The sequence below is a fragment of the Cladophialophora carrionii genome, assembly GCF_000365165.1.
Source record: "Cladophialophora carrionii CBS 160.54 unplaced genomic scaffold supercont1.1, whole genome shotgun sequence".
NCBI classification, from domain to species: Eukaryota; Fungi; Ascomycota; class Eurotiomycetes; order Chaetothyriales; family Herpotrichiellaceae; genus Cladophialophora; species Cladophialophora carrionii.
The window spans coordinates 3,439,467-3,454,355 of NW_008481816.1; the positions used below are offsets into that span (position 1 = coordinate 3,439,467).

The 14,889-nt window shown below is 53.8% G+C and overlaps 5 protein-coding genes across 5 annotated transcripts; 3 read left to right on the forward strand and 2 right to left on the reverse strand.

Moving 5' to 3' along the window:
• Positions 1–537: 537 nt before the first annotated feature.
• G647_01223 (uncharacterized protein) lies at positions 538–2,932 on the reverse strand (the record flags this gene model as incomplete). The annotated part of the gene is made up of 4 exons (XM_008724624.1): positions 538–960; positions 1,019–2,564; positions 2,613–2,758; positions 2,810–2,932. The coding sequence occupies 4 exons, from the start codon at positions 2,930–2,932 to the stop codon at positions 538–540; spliced, it is 2,238 nt and encodes a 745-aa protein (XP_008722846.1).
• Positions 2,933–3,441: 509 nt separating this feature from the next.
• On the forward strand, positions 3,442–4,461 carry G647_01224 (uncharacterized protein; the record flags this gene model as incomplete). Its single annotated transcript, XM_008724625.1, has 5 exons — positions 3,442–3,448; positions 3,500–3,636; positions 3,692–4,126; positions 4,175–4,228; positions 4,276–4,461. 5 exons carry the CDS (start codon positions 3,442–3,444, stop codon positions 4,459–4,461), a joined length of 819 nt encoding a protein of 272 aa, XP_008722847.1.
• A 747-nt stretch (positions 4,462–5,208) lies between these two features.
• Positions 5,209–7,747, forward strand: G647_01225 (uncharacterized protein; the record flags this gene model as incomplete). The annotated part of the gene is made up of 2 exons (XM_008724626.1): positions 5,209–5,727; positions 5,780–7,747. The coding sequence occupies 2 exons, from the start codon at positions 5,209–5,211 to the stop codon at positions 7,745–7,747; spliced, it is 2,487 nt and encodes an 828-aa protein (XP_008722848.1).
• Positions 7,748–8,397: 650 nt separating this feature from the next.
• On the reverse strand, positions 8,398–10,914 carry G647_01226 (uncharacterized protein; the record flags this gene model as incomplete). The annotated part of the gene is made up of 4 exons (XM_008724627.1): positions 8,398–9,376; positions 9,435–9,533; positions 9,594–10,399; positions 10,459–10,914. 4 exons carry the CDS (start codon positions 10,912–10,914, stop codon positions 8,398–8,400), a joined length of 2,340 nt encoding a protein of 779 aa, XP_008722849.1.
• Positions 10,915–12,476: 1,562 nt separating this feature from the next.
• On the forward strand, positions 12,477–14,460 carry G647_01227 (uncharacterized protein; the record flags this gene model as incomplete). The annotated part of the gene is made up of 7 exons (XM_008724628.1): positions 12,477–12,626; positions 12,685–12,946; positions 13,009–13,104; positions 13,161–13,378; positions 13,438–13,777; positions 13,830–14,048; positions 14,219–14,460. 7 exons carry the CDS (start codon positions 12,477–12,479, stop codon positions 14,458–14,460), a joined length of 1,527 nt encoding a protein of 508 aa, XP_008722850.1.
• Positions 14,461–14,889: the final 429 nt, after the last annotated feature.

Here is a 14,889-nt window from a genome sequence, read left to right on the forward strand (position 1 = left end):
CTATGACTGCTTTGATTGCATGCCGATTGTTCGCGTAGGTTGGGTTGGAAAAGCGTGCATTGCGTGGACTTGGGGGATTGGGCATTCGTAATGAGACTCTCAACAGTGTTTCGATCAAGGGACCGCTCGGGGCTTCAATAGGAGAGAATGCTAAGAAAGCATTCGAAATAGGAACCGACATTTCTATTTCACCTTGAGACTCGGTAAAGGCCTTTGACGATCTTCCATGCGACACAAGTATTCTTGATACCTGCTTCGCGACCTCGAGCATCCGTCGTTATGCTGCTACTGGAACTCTATACGCTGGTCTTCATGCAAACATCTATGCTTGCTGCGTAGATCCCGGGACGGCATCAGCGCGCTTGTTTTATCTGTCCTGAGCTCCTCCGTTTGCACAAGACGAATGCATCCAAAGCGCGGACAAGTCTCCTGCCCACCTTTGGTGTAAAAGATCATTCATGACTTCGGGACTTTGCCATTGACATGCTCTGCTGGTTTCATCTCGCGACAACCATCAGGCAGGCGAGCCACCCGCGACTACTGCACAATCTCTTCCGTCTCATCCAACACCTCCTCGATGACCTCCTCCACGACCTTCTCGGCCTCGCCCTCGACGCTCTTGGTCCGCTGCAGTGCCAACTCCTCCTCGGGATCTTTCAACCCGAGCTGCTCCCTCTCCTCGGCCAACAGTTCCTTCTCGTGCTGCACCCAGCTGTACCATTCCATGTACAGCCTCCTGCGCGCGTCGATGACGGCTTGATTGGCGCCCTCTTCCATTTCCTTGTCGAGCTCCTCGAATTCCTTGCTATATTCGCGCAAGTTGCGGCGGACGGTACGTTGTTCTTCTTTGGACAGGAGCGTCGGCGGTCGGGGTCGCCAGAGAAGTTGTTTGAATTTCTCCGTGGGGTGTTCGGCGAGCAGGGCGCCGTAAAAGGTCCAGATGCGGTAGCCGTTTTCCATCTAAAGAAGCAGCGTCAGTCTTGTACGAAGGGAAAACTAGGGTGAAACCGTTTCTTACCTGATGTGTCCACACACTCGCGCTGGTGGTGACATACCGACCGGTGGGATCCCAGTCGACATCCGTCACACCGTAGTGGTCCTCACTGTTCATCAACATGAGGTTCGCATTTAGATGCGCGGCGGTATCATTTTCCGGCCTCTCGCCTTCGTAGTCCATGTCGTAGAAATCAAGGTCCGAGTGCTGCTGCACCGAGACTGTCGCGACAACCACGAATCGACCCTTGGGCGACCAGTAGATTCCGTTGCTGTTCTTCTTGTCGAACGTCTTGACGAGCTTAAATCCTCCGATCCCCGGTCCTTTGACCTTTTCCGGGGCGAAGAACGAGACCGCCGTCTTGGGAAGGACGTTACTCCCAGCCACGGCTTCGCCCGCCGTGATGAGCACGAAGCGATCGCCCTTAGGCTCCCAGGCGAAATTAATCACGGTGTCTTTGAGAGAGTCGACGACTTCAACCGGGACGCCCTTCTCGCGGATACGGAAGATCTCCAGGTTCGTGCCGACGGATTTCTTCGATTTGCTGTGCCGATCGACCTTGACGCAGATGAATTTGCCCTCGGATTGCCAGTGCAGTTTCGCGTCGGTGACATTGAAGAGGTTGCGAGTGCGGACGATCTCCTTGCTGGGCACCGACATCAATGCCACGCTGGCAGGCTTCGAGCCAATTTCGGGGGTCCAATAGCAGAGGAGCGATTCGTAAGTTTTAATACCTTCGCGCTGGGTGATGGCCGGAGACCATTCGAAATCCATGATGCCTTCGGCTTTGATCGAAGTTTTGTCCAGCAGGTTCATCCGAGGCAGTTCGTAGATGGAAATGCTTTCGTGGGGTTTCATGCGAGCGACATACTTTTCATCCGCTGACCATTTGAAGGCTGGCCATTGAACTTTAGCTTTGGGAGGAAGAGCTGCCACATCGGTGCCCGGAGGAGGCGTCAAATCGTGAGCGTGGAAGGCTCGGAGTGGTTTTCCCGTCTCGATATCCCAGATGATGATGTGTTTGCCCTCTTCATCAATTGTCAGGGGTCCTTTTCCTTCTTCAACGACGATGGGTTGGTTCGACCAGGTGGTTATGTATGACTCGCCAGGGGAGAATTCGATCAGGCTGACGAATGGGTGTGGGAATTGTCTGATTCTCTTGAACGACGATCCGCCCCACAATTGCACACCTTGTTGATGGATCGAGGCGAGATATGTCCCCTGGGGTGACCACGAGACAAACAGTTGTGTCCAATGTTTGCGATCAACGATGGGCTCAGGCGGTTCCTTCTTGTTGTTCCAGAACACACCGACATTGTCGCCGCGGAACATGACGAACTGATCTCGAGCTTGCGGGTCGAAGAGCCATGATCTGAGATGTTCTCGGTCCGCAAAAGGCTCGATCTCCGGCGGGTGGTATTCCTCGTCTATTCTTCCTTCCCTGCCGTATTTTTCGATATCGGTGAGCTTGTTGACTGCGAGGGTGTGTCTCTTGTCGAGTGGCTGTCCGTGCAGCTGTTTCGTGGCGGCGATCGCTTGTTCGGGGGTCTGATATTCGACGAAGGCAAAACTGTATTGAGTCAGGCATAGGAGCGAAAATTGACAACATATAACATACCCCTCAGACATGCCTTCATCATTCATGGGCATAAAAATAGATTCCTCGCCATCCTTGATTCTGCCAACCGAGTTGAGTCTCTTGAGCAGGAACTTGATGAGTTTGGCTTTCTGCTCTTGGTTCACTAATGGAAGGCCGTCAATGACCTGTTCAGGTCAGCGCGTGTTCTCACGGGCCTTGAATTCCAGCATACGTACGACGAAAGTGTCGAGGCCCTCTTCCATGCGCACATCGTAGCGCTCTTTGAGATCACTGAAATCGATGTTCTCAAGATCGTCATCGTAGTCGTGGTCCGACAGCTGATCGAATCCTGGAGCCATGTTTGCGGTATTCGTTGGATCTGGCTATGCTGTGTCGTGGTCTGCAGCAGAACACGGCTCAGGCACTGACTGATATGAACTTGATGAACTTGAAGTTCTCGAGTGTGGGTCTCTGTGTCGGTGCCAAGAGTAAATTACCACGTGATCTGCAATGCTTAGTCATTCAAGTTGGAGACGATCCCGCATCTTCACCATCGCGGTTTACTGTGAAGCCCACCACCAAACACCTTCCAGCAGCGAGGTTCCTCTGGCCAGCCTGTCGCATACCCTTGCTCTATCTGCGTGGTCGAATTGCGCGGTGTGTGGCTTGCCTGCCTCAGAACGCCGAAATCATTCCACGTCTCTGCTGCTCAGCCTAAGCCCGTCACTAGCCGACGTGCGGGAGGTGGAGGATGTAGATGGGCGCATGACTTATCACTCACTTTGTTTCGACTCGTTCGTCGCCTCTGGGTTTTGACTTGTTGCCCTTGTTTCTGGCTCCTCTCTCCCGTTCGGAAAACCTGGTCACGATGTCATGTGAGTTTGCCGTGGCTGCAATGCTCGGTTCCGTTTATTGACTCTCAGCAGTGCCTCCCGAAGTCCACGCACGCTATGTTACAATCATAGATTCAATTCTCGAGAATGCTGATCTCACCACAATCACGACCAAGAGCATCCGGCAAGGCATACAAGACCAGGTGGAATATGATATCACTCCGCAGAAGGTGGGTGCTGGCATGGGGTTTTCGCTCGAGAGGAGTTCTTGACTCACGAGAATAGAATGCTATCAAGGCTTTGATTGGCGAACGGTTTGACATTGCGAACGCGAAGCGAAATGGCGAACCTACAGTGGTACCGTCTGTCGAGCCAGCGGAACCCGTAGAGACGACCCCTCAGACCAATGGTGTTCACCATTCATCCGAGAGCTCACCCTCCAAACGCGTGGCAGAGAGCGACGAGGTCTCGGATCTAGCAGATACATCCCCACCGAAGAAGAAGCAGAAATCTACGGTCGACGCCGATGCCGCATTTGCGGCCAAGCTGCAGGCTGAAGAGGATAAAATGGCGCGACCAACACGGGGCGGCGGCACTCGCAAATCGGCCCCCACGAAGAAGAAAAAGAAGCCCAAGAAAGATCGCATAACGGCATCGGATGATTCGGAGATCGATGGAGAGGAGAAAGAGTCCAAGCCGAAGCGGGATACAGGTTTCCACGTATGTTGTGTGGGTCACTACAGTGGAACGACCTACTGACGGTTTCAGAAACCGCTGAATCTATCTCCAGCACTTTCAAATCTCTTCGACGGCGAGACTCAGGTAAGGAATGCCGCTTGGTTTGACTAGCCACCTCTAACGCCGAGCAGATGTCGAGACCTCAGATCACAAAACGGATTTGGGCTTACATCAAGGGTAACGACCTGCAGGATCCGAGCGACAAGCGCTTCATTATCTGCGATGCCCGAATGCGAGAGGTCTTCAAGCAAGATAAGGTCCATATGTTCACCATGACCAAGTTGATCTCCCAACAGGTTTACAACCCGGACGAATGAGCTTCTGATGGTGTCGTGCTGAGGAGCGGGTGATAATGAGCTTGGCGTATCAGAGCAATATTGCCTTCTGTGTGCTTCATCCGTGCTTGATGAGCTCTTTAGCGACATAATGCTTCGACGACAGGTCGGCGTTTCCCTCTACAGGCGCTGTAAAGGCAGGAGTGGGATCAAAACACTGAGGCGAGCTTCCTCTCGCTCGCATGGATCTGAGCATATGGTTTTACATCTTGACGACGGACAGGTTACCACGAATATTGGACAATGGGGACGATAGGGTAGATTCGTCAATCTAGCAGTCAGTTTTTGACGTCAGGAGCGACAGCCTTGCTGACTAACCAACACTCGCTGCTTTTTGCGACCATCTCGCTTGCAGTCATGGACGAGCATGACATGACTCACTTGACTCGGCGTGACTCGGACATGTTATGAATGACCGCAAGTGCCTTACATTGTAACTGGTCTTTTGGTGCGCAGCTCCCGGAAGGGAATCTGGAAGAAATCCAGAGAGTGGAGTGGTGCATCCCTGGCATCTCATTTGCCGGTTCCTGACTCTGACTTCCACGCTGCTGCAAGCTGCTGTGACCAGCATTTATTTGCCCCACCACTGCGTGGTTGTGCTGAAGCCGTCGCTGAATATATCGAGTAAATTAAAGTAACTAGTAACTGGCAACCACGAATTGTTCCTCAACCTACTACGAACCTATTCCCCACAACAGCCGTCGCAGGGATCTGTTTGCACACCTCAACATGGCCGACACAGAACCCACGACCCAATTGTCCTCGACGCCCCGCGGCGGGAAGCGAGGCCGAGGCAATCGATCGCACCAACACAATCGCAACGGATCTTTCGACCAGGACTCCCCTGACACCGGCGGCCTAGGTAGCAGCTCGAGAGGAGGTCGAGGTACAAGAGGAGGAAGAGGGCGCGGGCGGGGGCGAGGACATGGACGAGACGGCACATCCACCCTCACCACATTTTCACCTCAATCTGCTGCGGAAGCCAGCTCAGGAAGACCACCGGGAGGCGGCTTCGGTGCTCGCCTGACCGAAGCTGCCTCGAGAACCGAAGGCGACTCCAAAGACCCTCGATCTGGACAGAACGTCGCAGAGGCTGAAGTTGTAGCGACCGAAGAACAGGAACTCTGCTTCATCTGTGCCAGTCCTATTGAGCATATCTCTGTTGCTCCCTGCAACCACCAGACATGCCATATTTGTTCGTTGAGATTGAGGGCACTCTACAAGACACGAGCATGTGCTCACTGCCGGGTGAGTAGCCCCGTAGCTCTTCTTCATGAGCAAACACTGACTAGACCTCCAGACAGAAGCACCCTTCGTGATCTTCACTGACAATACCGAGAAACGATACGAGGACTGGAAGGACAATGAATTTGTCAAGATCGACGACAATCTTGGGATCAAATATGAAAAAGATGTCATCCTGGAAGATACCGTCTTGCTCCTCCGGTACAACTGCCCAGACAAAGACTGTGATGTCGCATGCCTCGGCTGGCCCGACCTACATCGCCACGTCAGAAGCAAACATGGGAAGATGATGTGCGATCTGTGCACAAGGAACAAGAAAGTCTTCACCCACGAGCATGAGCTGTTCACATTTGGCGACCTGCGGAAACATGAGAAATTCGGGGACGACAACCCAGGGGCCGTAGACCAGTCTGGCTTCAAGGGACATCCTGAATGCGGCTTCTGTAAGCAGCGGTTCTACGGGGACGACGAGCTCTACAGCCATTGCCGAGAGAAGCACGAGAGGTGCCACATCTGTGACAGGAGAAATGGCGGCAGGAATCCCCAGTACTACCTAAACTACCAGGAACTCGAAAAACATTTTGCAGCCGAGCACTTTGTCTGCCTGGATGCCGAATGTCAGGCCAACAAGACGAATGTCTTTGAGTCCGAAATGGACTTGAAAGCACATCAACTCTCAGAACACCCAAATGGGCTGTCGAAGGATGCACGCAGAGACGCACGTCTGGTCAATCTGTCAGGATTCAACCTCCGCGAAGCCTACCAGCCTCCGCGAAGAGATCGAGATCGCGGCAACCGTGGCAGTGGAAGAGGTAGAGACCCGAATGCTGAGCCACTACCGCTTTCCAGTGCGCAGCCCATCGGACGAGCAGAGCTGGCTTATCAACGTCAACTCGCGATTCAAAGTTCCCAATCCGTATCAGGCAGGACTTTCGGAGGACAACTCACTCAGGCTACTCCTGTCAGCCGTCCGCAGCCGGCATCACCACAGCCAGCTCCATCACTTCCCACCATGGACAACCTCACTCTGGAGGAGAGACCAGTCTCCATGGCGAATCTGACCCCACAAGAGCAAGGGAGGGCACTGCGCCACCAGGCAGTAACCGAACGTGCCACATCGCTTCTCAAGAACGACAAAACGAAACTGTCCCAATTCCGTACTCATGTTTCCGCCTACCGGAGTGGCACCAGCTCTGCAAACGAATTGATTGACGCATTCTTCTCCCTATTTGACTGCCCCAGCTCAGAATTGGGGAAGCTGATCCGTGAACTGGCAGACTTGTACGAGGACGAAACGAAGCGGCAATCTTTGCTTGAGGCGTGGAACAATTGGCGGAGTATCAACGAGGATTACCCTAGTCTGCCCGGTCCCAGTGGCACGCTGCCTGGAGTGTCAAGCGCCGCTGGTAGCGGTCGACGAGTATTGACACTCAAGAAAAGCACAGCACAATCATCTCGCTCAGCAGTGGCAAGACAAGACTCTTGGGGAAACTCGGTCGCCAATGGCCGAAGCCAAGACCCTTTCCCAGCGCTGTCGGCTGCGAACGGTGGCTCTTCTCGTGCTTCTGCCGTGTCAATCCCGCCAGCGTGGGGGAACACTTCGGCTCCGTCGATCTCGAACACCAGCATGAGCGCAACGCCATACCGCCCGCCACCCACGACGGCATCCACGCTCCGCCAGAAGACCAATGCCCGTCAGACTGCCCCGCCTCGCGCGACGGAAGATGCATTCCCTTCCCTTCCAGCCGCGCCCAAGCCGAATACGATGATGGTCGGCTTCAACACGCGGGGCTCGGTGAAGTGGCTTGCCTCGCCCTCTGGATCGGGGACAGCGACACCCCTCAATCCCTGGGGCGGCGGCGGTGGTACGACTCCCACGCCCGCGCAGGCGCAAGCTGCCGTAGCCGCAGCGGCAGGCAGTACAGGATTGTCCGGCAGCGGCGGTGACCACGACGGCGAGACCGCAGGGAAGAAAAGGGGCAAGAAGGGGAAGAAGGGAGAGACCCTGTTCCACTTCGGATAAGTCTGGGGACGAGAGGAATCGAGGCTTGTTCTATTTTGGAGCCGGTTGCACAGGAAAATATAGTATGCTATTGAGCTCCCTCTCACTAGTGATCAGAAGGCACGTCTGATTCAAGTACTTTCGGTTGAGAAACCATTCGGCCGCTAAATTGAGTGAGTGATGGAAATCATGTAGCGAAGGAGTAGGGCGACGCAATGACCCCTGATGAGGATCCCTCGTAAGCATCGTGAATGTATCAGCCAAGACCACACCGTGATCCGAGGCGACCATCTGTTCAATCTCAAGTTGAATTCGCCCGACGAAGTGTCAGCCAGCTATGGGCATGGTGGCGAGATACCGGAGTGGATTCCTCCCAGGCATCCAGTCTAGCCAGCCGATGTCTGTTAAGAGGAGGGAGGTATGAGCGATCAGAGAGCTTAAACTGTTCCAACGACATCACTACCGGGGAACGGCAGTGTTCGGGAAAGGAAGACTACGGCGGCATTCGACGACCTCATGCCTCCTCTTTGCTATCTCTGATGTGATTGCGTGTGGGCACTTGCAAAGGTTTAATGTGTAACTACCATGCAGTTGGGATTGGCTGCATAGAGGTTAATCTATGCCAATTTGCTATACCTCTCCGGCGCAACTCCCCTTGTGCCGTATTCCTCTCAAGCACCCATTGGCTCACCATGGACATACGGGACGCAGGTGTAGTCCTCGGCGTACCGCAGTTGAGCAGGCCACATGCCTCGATCTTTCTCCAGAATGGCCTTTACTTTGATCGCACTCTTGATGTCGCTGAACTCGATTGAAGCACTGCCCTCCACGGTGTAGCTGTACTCAATAACATGTTGATCGTAGGGAGACCTGATCTTGTACGGTAGCAGGTTGTAGACGTACTCGTCGACTTTATCAACGAAAATGATTCGCGTAGCTTGATTGTCGCCAAAGATCTCGTGGTCGACTTCGTAGTTGCGTGGATAAGTTGGGTCGGTGGGCATCCAGCAGCGAACGACGACATCTTTGATCTTGAATCGCCTTGCACCGGCATCCTCCTTGGATTTGGCCTCTTGGTGCTTAATCATGTTGTGCGCAGACCGTTCGAATACGAATACGACTCGAGCTGTCATGAAAGAGGTCGCGTTGCCGATGGGTGGGAACAACTGTATAGACTCCACGGAGCCACCCTTGACAATATTGAGCACGTCGAGCATGGTGCTTCCGGCTGGAATCTCGTCGATCATGACGGTGCGATAGGCATCGATGGTGCTGGCTGCATCCTCAGGCAGGTAGCGAACTGGATGGTTCGGGAAGGGGCTGTTGCGATGGAAAGCAGTTCCGTTCCCGCCGACGGCCTCGAACTTCTCCTCCCCAGTCTCGAAGATGGGGTAGTCTTTGTTGATGAGCCATTTCGTTTCTCCGTAAAGATTACTGCCGATCTTGAGTGTGATGCGTTCTTTCCTGGGCTGGTTGGTGGGAGAAACAACTGCAGTGGTCGACCTTCCATCTTCATCATTTGCTGAGGAGATCGGACTGAGTCCGCCGTCCTTCACATCTTGTGGAGGCTTCACTGCGTCCTCGGAGCGGCCCAGAGCGTCAAGGTTCCCAATGTGCTCCATTTCGAGATCAGCACCGTTACACTGGATGCTGGGTTAAGACCTCGCACGCCTGAGGAAAGGGCAAACGAACCTTCTCTTTCAAGGACAGAGAAACATTCTGGTGGCCGCTCTTAGCGACAACTTCGCTGCTCTGAGTGACGGTCAGTGATACGCGCCAGGTGACAGACACAGGGAGTGAGCGGTTACTGAGCTTAGTTTAGTATCTATTGTAGTCTGTCTATTGTTAGTGTTGATAATCAATTGACTAGATCTGCCCACTCACCGATGGTCGAATCTGGGTCCGAGTAAGGCTTCCGTTGCCGTTGGTCACTGGGACGTGTCCTTTTGCCCGCATGGCGTCCTTGCTACCAGCGCCTGATTCAGGGGAAATATCAACCAGCCTGGTGAGAGTGTCACGTTTATTTTGAGGAGTCTCCGGTGCTTTACCGTCATCTGCACTGCTGTCGAGGGAGAAGTGTTTGCGCAGGGTTCGACGCAAGACGGATTCGGCAGAATCGCCAGCGTCTGGTTTCACAAGCAGGTCGAGGTTGTAAAGCTGGGCATCATCGACGACTTCAACCGCTTCCTGCTTTGTTGGATCATTCTCCTGACGTGAATCGTTGTTGTCAAGCTCCTTTCCCTTGCCCGTCCCTTCTTCTCCCTTCTGGGCTGCTCCCCTGAGCCTGTTATATTCACGATAAAAATCCCGTAAAGCAACTTCTTCAGCTTCCTCGGAATAACCCAGTGTGGTATGTGACCCATCCTGCTCGGAGTTCTGCTTGCTGGTGTTGTGTTTGATTATGGCACCGAGACTTTTGATCGTGACGGTCATGCTCGCAATTTGTTGCTTACTTTTCCTCAGTTGATCCTCCAGCTCAATGCATCGTGTGATGTGTTGTGCCAGGGTCGCCTTTGTAATATTATGGGTACGCTGTTCGTTTGCAAGAGCATTGCACAAGGTCTCGCTGATCGAAACAGGGTCAGAAACGGCTGGGCTGAGGGCATCGGCTGTAGGCATGAAAGTGGCAGCTGTCGGATCCATGATGGCTGCCGGGTATTGGGGAGAGGTCACCTGTGAAACCCGAATGGATTGTCAGCCAGAACGTGCCACAATCGAAGCGTGGCACTTACGTTAATAGAATTGCTCGGACGATGATATTTCACGGAGAGGTCAGGCTCCGGCTGGACGTGGATCAACGACTGTTTCTTTGCTGGGCTGGCTCCGTCGACAGCGGATCGGAGGGCTGCAGGACCCAGGCGCAGACGAGAATCTCCAAGATCGGGCTTGATGTGTTTGTTGAAAAATTCGGTATCGATTGCATATTGGTTTGGCTGATGGGCCCCTCTATCAGAGGACAACGTGCTGGCACTGTCTTGAAAAGCCCCTGTTGAAGAAGCTGACGCTACAGATAGTCTCTGTCTCTGGAAAAACTGCTGCTCAAGGAATTGATTCGCGGACTGTGTGAGGGATTTGAGGTCCACGGGGTCGACCGGGGTGAACTTGAAGCTCCCGAGCTGAGACTGATTGAGATCCTGGCGCTCCATGGGAGGATACTTGAACAGTCGCTCACTCATCCTTGAAGTCATGATGAGTAGTGAGCAAGAGGGACAGGGAAGATGATGCACACGAAGAAATGAAGAGGACGAAGGAATGAAGCACGACAGGATGAAGTGAGAAACTGCATGTGAGCGGAGAAGAGTCGAGGATGATGGAGGGTAAAGCGGGAGATGATGTGAAAGACGCCGTGCTCGCTGGCGAAGAACGCGTGAGGAAAGAGCAGACTCGCCATCACGGCCTCACGGTCACGGTCACTGTCGCTCCTACCATATCAACATCGACAACAACGTCAGACTGAAACAAGAGCTCCTCCAGATCAGGCACCCTCGATTCGATCCCTTATGATGGCTGTCTTTCTCATCTCGCAGTGTGGTTGAACACTGGAAACAGATGTCCATGACAACACATTCTCTTCCTCCAACTAGATCAAGGCACCAATACAACCGACAATGAGGGTCACTGTATGATCAGTTATCATTCAAGTTTGGAATGAATTGGAGACTTTGGGCCCTGCCACGCCTGCGCCACCTGTTGGGAGCGGCGAGCTAGATTGTCGAGGCGTCCTCCTCTTCACTTCCACAACTTCACAATACCGACAACAGCATGCTCACGGAGCCAGCTGGCTGCATTATGCTATTGCAAGCGAGGAAATGACCGCCTTCTCAAGGACTCAGTCTCGACGTCGGACGTTTTGCCGATCACCCCGGCCTGCACCGTATTGTACGGAAGCCGATGGTTGAAAAAGGCCGAACTTCGATTGAAGGCGGATTGAAGGCTGGGCAAAGCGACCCAGAAAGAGTCTTATCCACTCGCTCATCCGGGTATCCGGGCTTCCAGGCACATGAGATACGAAGCTCGCATGCCACCCACATACCGCGCACATCCCGTCTAAATTCTTAGGCGGACCGCGAGTTTCGGGGGGTTGAGAATGCAACGTTGATGCGCGCACCATCTCACCTGCCGACTGTGCTGATCTGCTTCGGGCACTTCGCCCACAAACTATCCTCTGACCGGCAAATGACCGACAGCCCCGGGGTTCCCCGCATATCCTTGGCTGACCACAAGCCCCCAGCCTTGGGGGATGGCGAGCCCTGTCGAGCCTGTAGGGCCGGTGGAACCTTTCTCCAGCATGCTTCTAGCGTGTCTTGGGCACGGGAGCTTGGTAGAGACAAGAGTGTCTTCGACGTCAATGGCTGGCCCAGATCCGCACACCCACCGCACGATGACACGAGCCTGTCTATCATCCACGCTCATTCTACCACATGCCTCCGATCCCCGTTGCGACGTTCACCGAGCTAGCACCCCATGAGGAAGGACAGCATTATCATGCCAGGATGTGCATCCAGCCTGACGTCTTCCGTCCATTCGCGCACGACAGGACTTCTAATGCCGGTAGTAGCTGCAGGTCGTTCTCTGCAAGTGGTCACCAGGCCTCCTCTGTCCATCTTGATTAAAAATATCCCATCGCATCTGTGTAACCCCGTTCTTGATCCCTTCTCGAGTTGGGGGCTTCTCTTTACTTCTATATAGCTTGCGCGGTCGCTGCCACATTATCACAGGACATACCCACCCGGCCTGATCGCTCATCGCCATGGACAGGACTGATCCCAAGATTTCCGACTCGGACGATGCTCGTGCGCCGTCCGAGAATGAGAAGCACATTGAAGGTGGACGGCCCGTTGATATCCTCGACATCCCTGATCCCGATGCAGGCTTGAGCGAAGAAGAGCGGAAGAAAATTGTGGGTGCCGACTTGATCGTGCTGTTGGGGGTGCGATTGTGGCATTAACGCTCACCAGGACCGCGCCTTGCTCTGGAAGCTCGATCTTCAACTGATCCCATGGCTCGCCTTTCTCTACCTCATTTCCTTCTTGGACAGAACAAACATTGGAAATGCCAAAATCGATGGGCTTCAAGAAGACCTGAACTTGACCAACAACGAATACAATGACACGTTGACCATCTTTTTCATCTCGTATTCGCTTTTCGAGCCTTTGACCCAGATTTTGTTGAAGCGCTTCAAGCCCTCGATATTCTTGCCCACAATCATGGTACTATGGGGTAAGTAAGACGGGCTTCACAGGCGTGGTGAATTCTATTACTGACCAGTCCTCCTACTGCAGGCATCTGTATGACTACCATGGGTCTTGTCCACAACTTCCAGGGATTGATGGCATCACGATGGTTCCTTGGCTTGACCGAAGCAGGTCTTTTCCCTGGTGCGTTGGCTTGCCCTCCCATTAGGCGATAGGGATTTCATCTGACAGACGTCCAGGTGTGAACTACTACCTATCATGCTGGTACAAGCGTTCCGAGTTCGGTATCCGTGCCGCTATTTTCTTCTCTGCAGCAGCCCTTGCTGGATCCTTCGGTGGTCTCCTTGCGGCGGCTATCGTGCAGATGGACGGAGTTGGAGGTAAACCAGGCTGGGCATGGATCTTTATCCTTGAAGGTCTCGCCACGATCCTTGTAGCGGCCGCCTCCTTCTTCATGGTACGTACAGTAGCACTCGATTGCTTTTGACCATGACGCCTCTTTAACACGAGCGACAGGTCCATGACTTCCCCGACGAAGCTAAATTCCTCAGCGAAGACGACCGGCGCCGCGTGATCCGACGGCTGAAACTCGACAAGCAATCGAGTGCCGAGCACGAAGAATTCAAACTGGACTACCTGTGGGCCGCGCTGAAGGACTGGAAGACGTTGACAGGAGCCATCATCTATATGGGCTGTGACGGTGCACTGTACGCCTTCTCGCTGTTCATTCCGACCATCATTCAACAAATGGGGTACAAGTCAATCCACGCCCAACTGCTGAGTGTTCCGCCTTATGCCGTCGCTGCCGTCGTCACCGTCGCTGTCGGCTTTATCGCCGATCGAACGGGACAGAGAGGTACGCATCACTGTGAGCCTGTTCCTTGGTCCCTTGCTGACAGGTCCTTCAGGTTACTGCAACATGGTCATGTCCTTCTTCGGGATCATAGGTTTCGCCATGCTTCTCGGCTCAGGGCAACCGCACGTTCAATACGCCGGCACCTTCCTCGGCGCAATGGGAATCTACCCTTGCATCCCGAACACGATCTCTTGGACGGCCAACAACGTCGAGGGTGTCTATAAGAGAGGTATAGCGTTGGGATTCGTGATTGGGTGGGGAAATCTGAATGGTAAGTTCAGCACCCAGCACGCTCGTATTCTCAGTTACACGAGGAACCCATCAAACCAAGATGAGGAGGCCATATCTCGTGGCTGTTCCCCCAAGCCTTCGAGCAGCAGCATCTCAATCTTCTTGTCCACGGCCATCATCTGATCGACATCCACTAACGCCCTGCTCCAGGAATCGTGTCCAGCAACATCTATCGCGCCGAAGACAAACCACGCTTCAAGCCGGGCCATGCGGTGGTTTTGGCCTATGAAGCCTTGTTCCTCCTTGGCGGCTCAGTCCTGCAACACGTCTTGCTTCGACGAGAGAATGCGAAGCGTCTGGCTGGAGGGAGGAATGTTTGGGTCCAAGGCAAGACCGACGAGGAGATTGAGAAGCTGGGCGACAAGAGGCCGGATTTCATCTACACGCTCTAATTTAGACGAGCGTGGCTCGTATGGTGGTGGTGGTGGTGCCGTGGTGGGTGGATACAAGAGGAGAGCACGCGAACGCGAGGCGTCAAAGTTTGGGAACTCGGTGCTCATGCATGTCGTGGAGGCTGTTGGAAGCAAGTCGCCGCCCGGTCCAACAGCTCATCCAATACCAGGTATATGCTGTCAGTCTCCCAATGCCGCTCGCAGTACGGTCGAAGCGCCGCCCGATATTCATGTCATGCTCGTTGCTCATCGTCAATCATCGTCACTCATTGGAATGGGCCCCTGCCTGGTGTGCGCACAGCATCAACAAGCATCAACATCGGCGTCTCATCTGATCTGATCTCGTGTCATCTCATCACGTCGTTATGTTCCCCCGGAAATTCGTAAGGGCCCTCTTCAGTGCCAGCTCACATCACATCCAGCATCACG